The sequence below is a fragment of the Rhineura floridana genome, chromosome 9, assembly GCF_030035675.1.
Source record: "Rhineura floridana isolate rRhiFlo1 chromosome 9, rRhiFlo1.hap2, whole genome shotgun sequence".
Lineage (NCBI taxonomy): Eukaryota > Metazoa > Chordata > Lepidosauria > Squamata > Rhineuridae > Rhineura > Rhineura floridana.
Genome location: NC_084488.1, coordinates 63,560,002 through 63,574,577, shown reverse-complemented (window position 1 = coordinate 63,574,577; position 14,576 = coordinate 63,560,002). Strand labels below are relative to the sequence as shown.

Genomic DNA, 14,576 nt, shown 5'->3' with positions numbered 1-14,576 from the left:
CACTACAAGCTAAAATGATGAAACTGAACTTATCATACTTTGGAAACATAATGACAAGACAGGATTCACTAGAAAAGACAATAATGCTGGGAAAAACAGAAGGGAGTAGAAAAAGAGGAAGGACAAACAAGAAATGGATAAGACTCCATAAAGGAAGACAAAGACCTGAACTTACAAGATCTGAACAGGCTGGTTTACAACAGATGCTATTGGAGGTCGCCGATTCATAGGGTCACCATAAGTCGTAATTGACTTGAAGGCACATAACACACACACACGCACACACACAAAGAGGGAAATAATTTGTATGTGCACAGCAACAATTGTGTGTGAGATATTCATGAGAACATTACTAGAATGCATCAGACTAAACACTGTGTCCTAAAATATAATTCATACTTGACCACATGAAGGTACTGTGCAAAGAATAAGAATGGTTTGCAAAAATAAGTGTATCGTAAGTAGGGAGACTCAAAAACTAAATTGTATCTTTTAAACTGAAGATTAAGCAAACTACAATCATGCAAGTGACTTCAAAGGAACAGAAGATAAGTTAACTTAACAGTGATTTTCATTATGACGACACAGAGGGAAGAAATCAATCTTTTAGCGTCGCACCATCTAAACTTGCCTATTGACATCAGGCAGGTGCCTTCAATGTACTCTTTTCATTACTTGGTTAAAACATTTATAGAAGCAAGGCTATCCAGACATGTAGAACTTGACATACATTTAATCTTTTCAACTTTCTGTTGATTTTAATTATCTTTTGACTGTTTTAAATAGCTGTTTTTTATTGATACCTGTCTTTTATTGGTAATTTTAATATGGGTTTTTTGTATGTAAAACATTCAGAGGTTTTATTACAATTAAGCAGTATATACATTTTGTTAAGTAAATTGCCAAGCAGTATTTAATTTTTTAAAAGCTTGCAATCTTCAGCACAAGTCTAAAAACATTGCTATACTTAGTCACAAGTTAGTGTACATGATACTTACCTGGAACTCTTTTATCTATGTTATACCAGACATTATACTGGATGAATGTAGTAGTCAATTATGAATGTTAAAATATAAAATGGTAGATTCATCACAAATTTTAATATGATGCTTAGTACAACTACAGGCAATTCATTGTATTCTGAAATCCTTCCATTGCCCCCCCTAACTTAGAATCAGTAAAATAGTGGGCTGGTTGCAGTGAAGATAAAGCAGAACTCAGCTGACATAATGGGGGCTTTTCTGGTTCTTCCAATTCCATAAAGCTCCCCCAAAGCTGTTCCTGAGGGCCAGTGAACCCTCTGGATGTGTGGGTTGGGGCACATAGGGTTGCAGCAGGATCAATAAACTGGAGGAAGTCAGCAGGGCTGCCTTGTGCAAGTAGAAATACTTCTCCGTTCATGAAAGTCATCTTGGACACAAGCTAATATGTGCTGCAGAATTTGTGTGTGCTACTTAAAAGGCAACACGGACAGGCATTTTAAAGAATGAACACAAATACCCCAAATGTTTATATTTTTAATCTGGCATAGCTCTGGTGCTGCCTATTTTTCAGTTTACTACTCTACTAAGGATGGATAAAGTACTAGTGCAGAGTACAAGATCTAGGGCTTACCTCAAATTCAGCATGCCTGTGAATATCTTCAGCTCTCTGCCTGCTCAAGATAAATTCTGCTTCATTTGCTACTCTCACTAGATGATCCTTCATTGTTTGACTCAACAACCTATAAATAGAAAGTAATTTAGGACAATTCAGTTATTATGATTTCAAAAACAAAGGTTTTAAAGCATTTTCAGATAAAAGACACTGATGCGCAGATTTGGCAATATACTTCAGAAATGAAAGTTCAGAGGCAAGCATGGAACTTGCCCTATCAAGGAAGGATGCTGAGAGCCAATGATGAATGCATCTTTGCATACAGCATGCAGGTTTCTAAAAACAGAAATCAAGTCAGCTCAGGGGTTGATAATTAACAGGGTTCAGAGTAAGCATGGAGACCTGATGTTGAAGAGGGAATTTAACCCTTTCTTCACCTGCTGTGGTCCTGAGAAAAATCCCTCTTCTGAAGCCAGTATTTGTTTTGGGGAAAGCTTTGGGTATCCACTTAAATCATGTCTAGTTTGGTCCCAGTTTGCATACATTACATTACAGATGTAGAGTGGCTGCCTCCATCAAAATTAATGGTTACTAGTTAAATGAATAGTGACTACCATGCAAACAAAAGACTTATTCTCACATCGCAACATATACTGATCAGATATAATTTAAATATTACCAATATTACTTACTACTCAATAAGTCACAATATTTAAAGTTAAAATAGATGTATGCCAATACAATAATCCATAAAAGACCTTTGTTTGCTATGCAAGCTCAATTTGATAAGCAAGCAGAATTAATAAAATGTTACCTATACATAAAATGTGTTGCCATATTCAGCTATCATCCTTTTAATAAATGTTAGTAGTAAGTACTACTATTACCTTTTAAGAAATGAAGGCAAATGTATGGAAAATATGGATGCACTAACCGGTTGTAAACATAATTTTCTTGCACAGGTTTACCGTACTGACAATCAGTACTCTAAATTTAATAGAGTATACTGATGTTGAATCTGCTGTCTCTGGTTTTCATTTTAAATATCGAAAACATTAACTCTTTTCTGTTAATATATCTTCTTAAAGCTGCTAACATGCTGTCACAAAACCTTAACACTACAATCTGATCCTTAAAGCGCTTTACAGATGCAGGCCTCATTGAAATGAGCTGCACTTACATTAGTTGAAAAGCATGAGTCTCAGTCATCTGCAAGTATCTTGACATTTTCTATTAAGTTCACAAACGCACGTTCCCAGTTTACACAATGATCAAACAATTCAAAGCAATAAAAGCCAAATTTCAAAAAATATGCTTTGTTTTATACGTTAATATTTTAACACAGAATGTAAAATCACTATATGATCTTCAAACCACCAGCTAAATTCTTCTCCCCATCCTTTCAGGACACCCCAACATGTCATTTTTTCATCATATCTTTAACACTGTTTGATGCTCTTCTCAGTTATGTATTGTGGGTTTGTCTAGCATGTTCTTAAAGCAATTCCTATTATGAATCCATAACATTAAAATGAAATTGTTTGTAAGAACATATCTCTCAGTTGCAGACCACCATCAAAATAGAAAAACATTATGCAGAACTAGGATTGCCAGATCAGAAGCATCCCAAACCCTGAGATTTCAGGGGCAGGCCCTAGTGATGTCATGGGGTAGGCTGTAGTGATCTCATAGCGGCCGGCCCGAGTGATGTCACGGGGTGAGCCTTAGTGATGTCATTAAGCAAGATACATTTAGCATCAACCACAGTTGCTTGGAGCATACAATTAACAACCATTGGCCCAACACATGTAGCAGGGCACACTCTAGACTTGGTTTTTGCAACTGGACATGGAGATGGTGATCTGAATGTGGGGGGCCTTACATCAGTCCCTCTATCATGGACAGATCATTGCTTGCTGAAGTTTAGACTTACAGCAGCTTTTCTCCTCTGCAAGGGTGGGGGACCTATTAAGCTGGTCTGCCCCCAGAGTCTAATGGATCCGGATGGTTTCCAAAGGGCTCGGGGGAGTTTTCCAGCTGATAGGGCTGGTGCTACCGTCGAAACCCTGGTTGAACTGTGGAATACAGAAATGACAGGGGCAGTTGACATGATTGTTCCTGAGCACCCTCTCCTGTGTAGAGCTCGTACTGCTCCATGGTATACCAGAGAGCTGAGAGCGATGAAACAATATACGAGACGGCTTGAGTGCAAATGGAGACGAACTCCTGGTGGATGCAATTACACACTGGTAAGTGCCTATGGTAAGCTGTATTTAGGGGTAGTGAGGGAAGCAAAAAAAACAATATTTTGCTGCCACTATCAAATCATCACTCTGCTGCCCAGCGGAGCTCTTCACAATTGTCCGGGGGCTATTACACTGTGGCCCCAGGGACATGGTAGAACCATCTGAGGCCTGCTGTAATGGATTTGCTAGGCACTAGCAGGATAAAACCTTTAGCATCCGCCAGGACTTAGACTCCAGTGTTATAGCAGGTGAATCAAGCGAGGTATCCAGAGCACAGACTTGTCCCCATTTCTTGGATGAGTTTCAGTTGGTACAGCTTGAGGACGCTGACAAGATGCTTGGACAGATCCTTGCCCTTCTTGGCTAATAAAAGCTAACAGTGATGGAACACCCAGCTGGGCCAGGGAAGTGATTAATGCTTCTCTGCGAGAGGGGGTGGTCCCTGGCTGCCTGAAAGAGGCAGTAGTGAGACCACTCCTGAAGAGATCCTCCTTGGACCCAGAAAATCTTAATAACAATAGGCCGGTAGCAAATGTTCCATTCCTGGGCAAGGTCCTTGAATGAGTGGTTGCGGGCCAGCTCCAGACATTCTTGGATGAGACCGATTATCTGGATCTATTTCAGTCGGGTTTCAGGCCTGGTTTTGGCATCGAAACAGCCTTCGTCACCCTGTATGATGACTTCTGTTGGGAAAGAGACAGGGGGAGTGTGACTCTGTTGATTCCCCTTGATCTCTCAGCGGCTTTCGATACCATCGACCATGGTATCCTTCTGGGACGACTGGCTGAGTTGGGAGTGGGACTGCATGACAGTGGTTCCGCTCCTACTTGGCAGGTTGACTCCAGAAGGTGGTGCTTGGGGAACATTGCTCGGCACCCTGGACTCTCCAGTATGGGGTTCCACAGGGGTCAGTTCTGTCCCCCATGCTGTTCAACGTCTACATGAAACCGTTGGGTGTGGTCATCCGGAACTTTGGAGTGCGCTGCCATCAGTATGCTGATGACACGCAGCTCTATTTCTCCTTTTCATCTTCTTCAGGTGAGGCTGTCAATGTGCTCAACCAGTGCCTGGCTGTGACAATGGACTGGATGAGGGCTAATAAACTGAGGCTCAATCTAGACAAGACTGAGATGCTGCTAGTGGGTGGTTCTTCTGACCAGATAATGGATGTCTAACCTGTCCTGGATGGGGTTCCACTCCCCCTTAAGGAGCAGGTTCATAGCTTAGGGGTTCTCCTAGAACCATCTCTGTCACTTGAGGCTCAGGTAGCCTCGGTGGCACGGAGTGCTTTCTACCAACTTCGGTTGGTGGCCCAGCTGCGCCCCTGTCTGGACAGGGATAACCTGGCTTTAGTTGTCCATGCTCTGGTAACCTCCAAGTTAGATCATTGCAATGCGCTCTATGTGGGGCTGCCTTTGAAGACGGTTTGGAACCTGCAGCTTGTGCAAAATGCAGTGGCCAGATTAGTAACAGGGACCAGACAGTCTGAACATATAAAACCAATGCTGGCCCGCTTGCATTGGTTGCCTGTAGGTTTCCGAGCTTGATTCAAGGTGCTGGTTTCAACCTTTAAAGCCTTACATGGCTTGGGATCACAATACCTGATGGAACACCTCTCCCGGTATGATCCTACCCGTACACTATGCTCAACATCTTAAGGCCCTCCTCCGGATGCCTACTCCGAGGGAAGCTGGGAGGGTAGCAACAAGGGAGAGGGCCTTCTCAGTGGAGGCCCCCAAATTTTGGAATAATCGGCTTGACGAGGTGCGCCTGGCACCATCACTGTTATCTTTTCGGCGCCAGGTCAAGACTTTCCTCTTCTCCTAGGCATTTTAGCATGCATTTTTAAATTGTTTTAAATTGTTTTAAATTGTATTTTAAATTGTTTTTAAAAGATGTGTTTTAAATTTGTATATTTGTTTTTAATGTTTTTAGTTACTGTAAACCGCCCAGAGAGCTTCGGCTATGAGATGGAATACAAATACATTAAATAAATAAATTAAAGAGCTGTCTGGGTCAAGAGGTATGTCTGTTCCGGGGTCTGAAGGTGCCTGCCCTAAGCCATGGCGTAAAGATCCAGAGATGTGAAGTTCAGTGGAGGAAGCGAAGTTGCAACTGAGTGGCCCATATTTGGGCCCTGAGGGGGCTGCAATCCAGATGGAGCCTGAGAGGGTGAGGGCACTGATACTTCCTGCAAAGGCACTGGAGGAATAGATGGAGAGGACAAATCTCTAGCTAGATCCATTAAGAGGGAATCTCTGAGTTGTTCCTTCAGTTGTTGTATCGAATGATTGATTTGTTTATTTCGGTACAAGACCAGCAAATTTAAAACAATAAGATTGTAAACATTGACCAGATCAGGTACAAAATAGTTACAAGTGTTAAAATGCTTGGGCCAAGCTCTTTCTGCGTGCCATGGCCGCCACACAAAATCTCGCCACCATATCCGTAATGAGTGGATCACGGTCGTCAAGTAAAACATGCACCTGGATATCTTCAAAAGGTCTGAATCTTTTTAAAAGGCAAGGAGATATAAACAAAGTGCGAAGGTCTGTATAAAAGGAGCAATGTAATATGACATGCTCTACCTCTTCTATCACTCCAGAACCACAAATACAGACCCGTTCTTCTAGCGGTACTTTCTTATATCTCCCCTCCAATACAGCAGAGGGGAGAACGTTAAATCTAACCAGAGAGAACGCCCTCCTATACTTGGGGATGCTTAAGGAAGTTAAATAAGGCGCGGGTACAGGTGCTCTTACACTGGGCCTTATATTGTTGAACGCTGACAATTGGCTCATATTGTGCTGGAGCTCAATGTCCCTAATACGTAAAGAAATAAGCTCTTTAGCTTAAAGTATCCCAGTCGTAGTATATCTGGCCATGAGAAACCCATAGACAGCAACTTGGAGTTCATTGCACGTTTCCAACCCGAATTATATGGATCTGTGAGAGTTAATGGGGCAAGTCCCACAGGGGAGAAAGTTAACTTTAACCACATATTTATCCTGTATACCCAAGCCCTAGTCTCAACCAGCAAGGTACCTAACTCCCGACATAACGCAACATTTGGCACACAACAAGGTAGACCTAGAATGTTCCTGATAAATTTGGATTGTACACATTCCAGGGGGGCATAGTTACCCTGGGTGCATAGTTGTGAGCCGTATAGGAGTTGAGGTACTATTTTAGAATTAAAGACCAACATTGCTGCAGGGATATATTGACCCCCCCTTAGAAAAGAAAAAAGTGAGAAGCGCCCTAATGCTTCTCTGCGCACTTGCATCAACGTTTCTTATATGGAAATTCCAAGAACCCGAGGAGTGAAAGGTGATCCCCAAGTATCTAAAAAAAGGGACTTGTTCAATCAGGTAGAACTCAAGGGCTACGTCTGGGGACTGCGTGGTTAGTATAGATTCACGCAGGCAAAAAGCTTCCTCAGACTGGAGAAATTTTAGCATGGGGTCACCCAGTTTCAGGGACCATTTCATACGTAGGAATCTGTGTTCTACCAGCGAATTCAGCATAGGCTCGCACTCCAAATAGTCTGCTTGAACTCCGAGCATGAGAGACAGAAACAGTGGTAAATGATCACTGTCACCTCTCATCCCCACCTCGCAATAGAACACCCTGTTGAAAAGTGTATAAGAAACTATGAAATAGTCAATAGTGGAAGCCCCCAAGTTGGATACAAATGTAAATTCACCCCTGGTGTCACCCTTTGTAGATCCATTCAGGATCACTAAATCAAGGGAATTGGTCAACTGTATTAGATGTAACCAAGCGAGATTACACTTCTGGTCCTTGGATTGTCTCAGGGGGAGAGGGTGCTCCAATTCTATATTTGGCAATGCAAATACAGCTTTTCATCACTAGCACCAGTCCTAGCATTAAAGTCTCCGGCTATTAAGGCCGGGGCTTCTGGATAGTCACTCAGGAGTTTACTAATAAACCCCTCCAGCTTTTTCCAGGCATCTTCAATCTCAGCCGTCTTGTAAAGAGGAGGAATGTACACATTAATTAACAACAAGGTAAGACAAGAAAAATTAAGTAATAAAGCCAGCGCTATGTTATCCAGGTCCCCGATTCTTGTGATGGAAGTATCAAGTTTGGTTGTAACTAGGATGGATAAACCCCCTTTTGGGCAGCCACCCACAGTACTAGGGGCCGCTACAAGCGAATGCACCACAAAGTCAGTCAAGGAATGTTCATCTCTGAGCCAAGTTTCTTGAAGAAAAATGATATTGTGTCCCTGTATGAAATCCAGGAATTCCGGATCCCGGGCCTTGTTTGTCCAGCCAGCCACATTCCAGGGCAACACATGTTTGTTCAGACCTCTGGGGTTTTTTTTGCTGAGTGAGGATCGAGGAGTGGACATAGTCAATCTGTCTCTTCAATTTTGTCGAGTATATCCGATGGATCCCTCAACACACAACAATTTACAGAAGAGGCACAGATGGACGAAGGTTGAACAGAAGGTGCCAAGGCGCTATCTTTGTGAGCTGGGGGGCTGTACTCGTGGGGTTCCAAACACTGTACAGTCAAAAGGTTTCAGCTCAGAATTTACATAATCATGGTAGGCTGAGAGATGTTGTAGGCCCTCCTTTGTCATGATTGAAGATGGTTGAGGGGAAAGTAATAAATTTGTTCCTTCTGTCGGCTGTCTTACAATTATTTCAGGGCTTAGCATTCGCTGGCCCGGCAGGATAATGGAATGACGTTTAGAAGGGGTGTAATGTTTCCAAGCTGGGCAGCTGTACTGATGTGTTCTCAAAACCCTTTTTTTGTGCTCCAGTGAGTTCTCAGTTGGTACAGTGTTCAATGCAATCCTAGGGTCAAACACTGGCCAGGAGGAAGCATTCTGCCTATCCTCACAGTTGTGATTAAACAAGTTCATAAGAGTATCTTTCAAAGCCACCAAGCGGAGTAGAATTTCACGTTGTTCCTGTTCAGGTAGTGATCCAAAGCTGTTTATAAGTAAAGCTTCCTCAGGGCAATAGTTCCCAGTGGCAGAATCCATCACATTCTGAGCAGAATTCGCCCAAACTGCATTATTCACTGTGTGTGTTATCCCTGGAATAACTGACTCCGGGCTGTCAGTTGTTAAATTTGGGGGAGGGCTAGGACAAGTAACAAACGTTCCAATAGGAACTTTCTCCTTCATCGTAATTGAGGGTGCAGAGCGTTTCTCCAGGCTATATAAGATCAAGGGAAGAGGGGGTCATAGTTTTTAAATTATCTTTTAACCCCAATGCCTCTATTTTGGATCGCCACCTTATGGGAATAAACTAGCTTCATGGCAGAAATAGAGGTAAAAGACACCAAGGCTCGAGCCGTTATTGAATTATAGAAGAGATATTCAATCTTCTCAATGGAATCAAGATCCAGGGAGGACTGGACAGTGGCAAGTAAAAGTTTCAATAGATGTTTTTTACGGTTCCTCTGTGAAAACCAGCCACGTAGTTTAGGACAGTTGAAAAATACTAAGATCCAGTCCTCTAAAAGAAGGCGCCACTTCACTTTATCTGTGGGTATTAGCTTGGAGTTCTCTGAGTTCTTGCTAGCCTCAACTCCAGTTGGGGAGACAACACCCCTAGTCAATGGATTCGGATTTGTCAGGTGCTCCGGGGGGACTGATGATATCTCGTCTAAGCATATAGCTTCAAAGCTTTGCATCGTGGGGGTCTGTTTTCGTTCAATCTTCTTAAATTTAGTTTTGTTACTATTATTTTTAGTTACTTGTAGTACTGTGGCCGATGCTACTTGTCCATTCTCTTTTGAGTCCAATACCTTGAAAAGTTTTTTGAAATTCATTTTAGATCCCTTCCTAGAGTTACCAGGCGCTTTGATGTTTTTTGTTTTTTTACTTTGGTTTGTTTGTGTCATAGTTTGAGTCTTGATGTTCTTCCATTTAAGGACCCTTTTTAAGGAGATCACGGCTTTTTTTTACACTTTGTATGGGAATGGTGAGAACTTGCTAGGCTGGGGCTCCTTACATCCGACAGTTGTATTTCACGTGCCAGGTTTTCCGTTGAAGGGTGAAGATCTTGCGGGGAACTAGAATCCCTGTTAGTCCCAAGCTTGGATTCCAACTCTGGGTTAAACACATCACTGGCAGGAGACTGAAGGGATCCTCCCAAGCATGGCTGAGCAGTAACCGTTAGTAGTGACAGATGGGTCATACATTCAACGAGTAGATTCTTGATTTGCATCAAATCATCTGTCTAGTTTAGAAACAAATTTTTGATTAGCTCAAGCTGCGCGTTAAGGAGTTTGGCCACCGTATCAGGGTCAGAGTCCTTGTAAAAAACTCCTGTATGCTTTGAGGATTGACTAAGTGAGGGCAGTGGGGGCTGAGCTGAGGGAAGAGTGCTGTTATCCATATTATTTACTTTCACATTCTCTACAGGGCAGGATAAATAGGTATTCACAAAATTCCCACATAATTGTGGCTGGGCAAGCTGAGACTCCTGCTTAGAGTCTGTGGTTGTACGGTTGGCATGCTCCAGTTCTTCTGCCAAGGCGCACTCACCTGCCCTCATAGCATCCCCGATCTTGGATCCATTGGGCAGTATGGACCCAAGGACCAATCTAAACAAATTCCATTTTCTTCTATCGGCCTCACATCTAAGAGGTTCGTATCAAGCCGGGCATTCTGCCTTACACCATAGAAGTCTGTAATCTTGCATTGATCATGTCTTCTGCTAACTGTTGAGATATCCTCCTGTACAGGAGCCAGTCCAAGTTGTTTATATCCCTCCCTAGTAAGTACCATCACATTTGGTGGTGAGAGGATCCTAGAGAGCTGCTAGTTGGGAACCCAAGAGTTAATTAAAATAGTTCAAGCCTGCCACTTTAAGTCTGCTGATCCTGTTGATGCGACGCAATAGATTACATTCAGCTTTCCATGGCCTTTATCATTGACAGGTTTTAAAGTTCAGAATATAAATATAAGAGTAAATTCCAATTCTCTTGCCAACTGGGAACAACTTGGGGCAAACTTACGGGCCAGCCCACACTCAGTCAGGATAATACAAAGATGATAAAAGAGCGTAAATAGCCAAAACAAATAGGGACTCTACTGCAGATAGCAGGATTTGCTTATCAAAAAGCACTCCATTCAGGAACATCAAAGCTTGGGAGTCTTTTACATTCTTGGGCTCGTCGCCAGACAAATATGAGCTTTTTTTTTTTTAGCATCAACTGGGTGGCTGGGGCAAGGATAATATAAAGGGTAAGGTTGTTTCTTACAATCAAACTGAGGAGCTCCAAAGGTACGTCTTGTTAGGTGGCCATCTTCCTCCAGAATCCCTCATTGTATCGAGTGAGCTGAGAGCTGTAACTCAGTAGGCTGAGCTTGAGAGTAAGAAGACTGGAGCCTTTGCCCTCCCCCCGACTCTTGGATTTGTTGCACAAGGATTGGTTCTTCCAAATAACCTGTGAAGGCTTCAGGAAAGGAGGAGGTAGAAAAAATGGTGTCCAAAGAAGGGCGTGGCTGACTGCCTTCGTCATCAGAAAGGGATTCCAGGTCCCTCTGGAAGCTCACCTGTTGTACTGGGCCTTGCCTATCTCTACTAGTAGTCTTACTGGTAACAGGAGCCATGCCTTCAATAGCCACCCTGCCTGCCATAACTTGTGCCTCAGCCACCTCATACCTGACGGTAGAGGGGCAGGCTACTGCTGTTCCTGACTGATCCCCCAAAGTATGCAACTGCCCTGGGACCTGGCTGGTAAAGGGCACCAATGCTGGATCTGCTGCAGGTGGTGGGGAGCTGCTCCATCCTCTTAGAGGGGTTCTCCATTTTGCGGGTTGCTTTCCTCATGGGAGCAACGTGCTGCGGGGCTTATGGGGGTAAAAAGGGCCTGTGGAAACAGCTGGAGAAGGCCTGGGGGGGGCCCTGTGAGTGACAAAGATCACTGCTGCCCTCTTAGAAGGCTGTAAATGCGGGGAAAAGCAAAATGCAGTTCTCACAAGCAATGGTATCTATCCTCTTCACTGGTCTTCTGACTGGGGGGCGGGATGGCAGTTGTAAGTTGCTGGAGACAATGGCACCCATCCAACACTTCCCTCTATTGCTAAGGCACAGGAAGAAGAGCTGGCCATTGGTGAATGGCACGAAAAGTCTCAGAGTGGGCTGGGGACGCTGTCGCCAGCGGGAAGGCAGCCATGGATGTTAAGGTGGTTGCCACTGCGGCTGGTTCCCAACAGGAAAGGTATTGATGCTGGCTGGGGTAAGTGTGTGGGAGGGGGGCCTGGAAAAGCCGAAAGGCTCCCGTTACTGAAGGGGCCCCCACTGGTGGCTCCTTGCCTTGAGTAAAAACTTCCAGGGGAAGGAACAGACAGTCTTTTTTTTTAACTGGAAGGGAAAAGTTAGAACAAAAAACAGAACAAATAGTACAGAAAAAACATGAAAACAGCACACACGAAACAATACAACAGAGGCAGAGAGAGAGCACCGTGCACGGTGAAGGCAAAAGAAAACTGAGGCAGGAACAGGCACAGACCAGGAATGGACTTGCAAAAAGCTTCAACCACGCTCTTTTGCCTTCAACTGCTAGGTCAAGCTAGATACCCACCTGACATATTTTACGTGCATAGAAGATATCCATATCCAAGCAGGGTTGGCAACACCTTGCCTGGAATGCCCTGCCCAACCTTTTAACATGGCTGCTCCAAATTTCTTTACAGATTTGACCCTTCACTTCAGAAAGAGGTTTGAGCAATGAATAATAAGATTGTCTACCCTTTTCTGTCTACCCTGTGAGCTACTATAAACTCACGTTGACAGTCAACCCAATTCCAGTGATTAATAACTGACAGAGAGGAAAAACACGTGGTTTGGTCTACCTTCACAGACAGCAGCTTGGGAACAGCAGCAATTGCAGCCACACTTCCCAGTATGTGAATTCTCTTTTACCACTATTGGGCAAGAAACAAACCGTCATGCAACCAACAAGGTGCATCATCAGTGGGTTTAAGGGGGTTGAGCTGAGCACATGGAATCACTGTTGTTGGTTCTATGGATGTCAAGGAGTAAGGTCAACGGTAAATGAAATGTAAATAGAAAAAGAAAAGGAAAAGACAGTGATGATTTCCTATGCCATATGCAATACCATACCAACCACAACGGAATTCCTGAGTAAGGCAGAAAACTCAGCATCCCACATCCAGTCAGGATATCTGTTTTTAACATATTGTTGGTTTTATTATTTTGAAAGTTTTTAAATATCTGTCTTTAACTGTTTTTGCCAATAGTTTTACTGTTTTAATTCCTTCTGTACACCGCTTTGAGGGTTTTTTTTACAATAAAGCGATATATAAATGTTGTAAATAAAATACATAAATAAATTTTGGAGTCACTGTGGCCCTTGGGCCCCTTTCACTTTTAGGAACAAAGGAATCTGTCTTATACTGAGTCAGGCCATTTGATACCATCTATCTCAGTACTGATGACATGGACTAGCATTGGTTCTCTGGGATTACAGATAATAGTCTTTTCCTGGAAATTGAATTTTGGACCTTTGCATGCAAAGCATATGCCCTACCACTGAGCTACAACCCTTCCCGTTTTAAAAAAGTATATTTTAAAATTGTTCTTTTCAACTCACTAATGAATGCACATCATACCTAGGACATATCCATACCATTCATTTAAAGCACATTAAACACACATTTGAAGGACATGAATCACACCACAGAATCATGGGAACTACAGTTTGTTAAGGGTGGTGGGAACTATAACTGTGAGGGGGAAACTACATTTCCCAGGACTCCTTAGGGAAGCCATGTACTTTAAATGCAAGGTGGATGTGCTTTAAATGTATTGTGTGGATCTACTTAATAAACTTTCCCTGCATGTAAATCATTTTTTTAAAAAAAATTAAACAGAAATGAGCTATAAAGTTTACTGGGTGACCATGGGTTACTCACCATCTCTCAGCCTAATCTGTCCCTCAGGATGAAAACAGAGGGGAATCGTGAACAACCCAAGGAAGAAGGGCTCACTTAAACTGTAGAGGAAGTAATCCTGTATAACCATAGTGTGAAATCAGGTATTTTTCGGGACATAGTATGAAGAAATATTTATATAAGCATGACTGTCAAAGATGTTTATTATTTACACAACTGTAAAGATATCTGTAGTGCAATCCTATGACTGTTTACTGAGAAGCAAGTCCCAATGTATTCAATGGGGCTTACTCAAACAGGGAAGCATGCACAGAACGTCTTTGGTAATTTTTTTACTTCTTGAGGTTTCCCGCCTTCCAACTCCCTGTTCCTTCGCATCTGACAGATCTCAATTTGGTACAGGTGCATTAGGGAGCTAGTGGGGGGGTTCCCCCTTTTCATTTCTCCCGTGTGTCAGCTGAGAGGCGGGTGTTGGGCCGGTTTTCAGCTTCCGGCCGGTGTTACAACCACGGTGCCGATCCATGCCTGCTCGTGGCTGTTTCTCTACTTTTCCCTAGCGTTCCTTCCATTTGTTTATTTATTTTATTTATTTATTTAATTACATTTCTAGACCGCCCTATAGCAGAAAGCTCTCAGGGCGGTGTACAACAAATAAAATCACAATTAAAATATGAGCAAGTGTGAAAAATATAATACAATTATAAAAACATTAAACATGATAAAAATCCAAAATAGAATTGCCATTGAGTTTATAAATTAAAATCCATATTAGGTTTAAAATTAAATTTAAAATGTTTAAAAAGCCTGGGCGAAAAGGTAGGTTT

General features: G+C 42.8%; 1 protein-coding gene across 4 annotated transcripts in view; it reads right to left on the bottom strand.

The window, feature by feature from the left end:
* The window catches only part of LRBA (LPS responsive beige-like anchor protein), a 654,576-nt gene that overhangs the window by 434,838 nt on the left and 205,162 nt on the right, over positions 1 to 14,576 (bottom strand). For all 4 annotated transcript variants that reach the window (XM_061584671.1, XM_061584674.1, XM_061584673.1 and 1 more), the window contains exon 36: positions 1,615 to 1,723. In XM_061584671.1, coding sequence (XP_061440655.1) covers positions 1,615 to 1,723 — 109 coding nt within the window. The remainder of the gene's footprint in view (positions 1 to 1,614; positions 1,724 to 14,576) is intronic.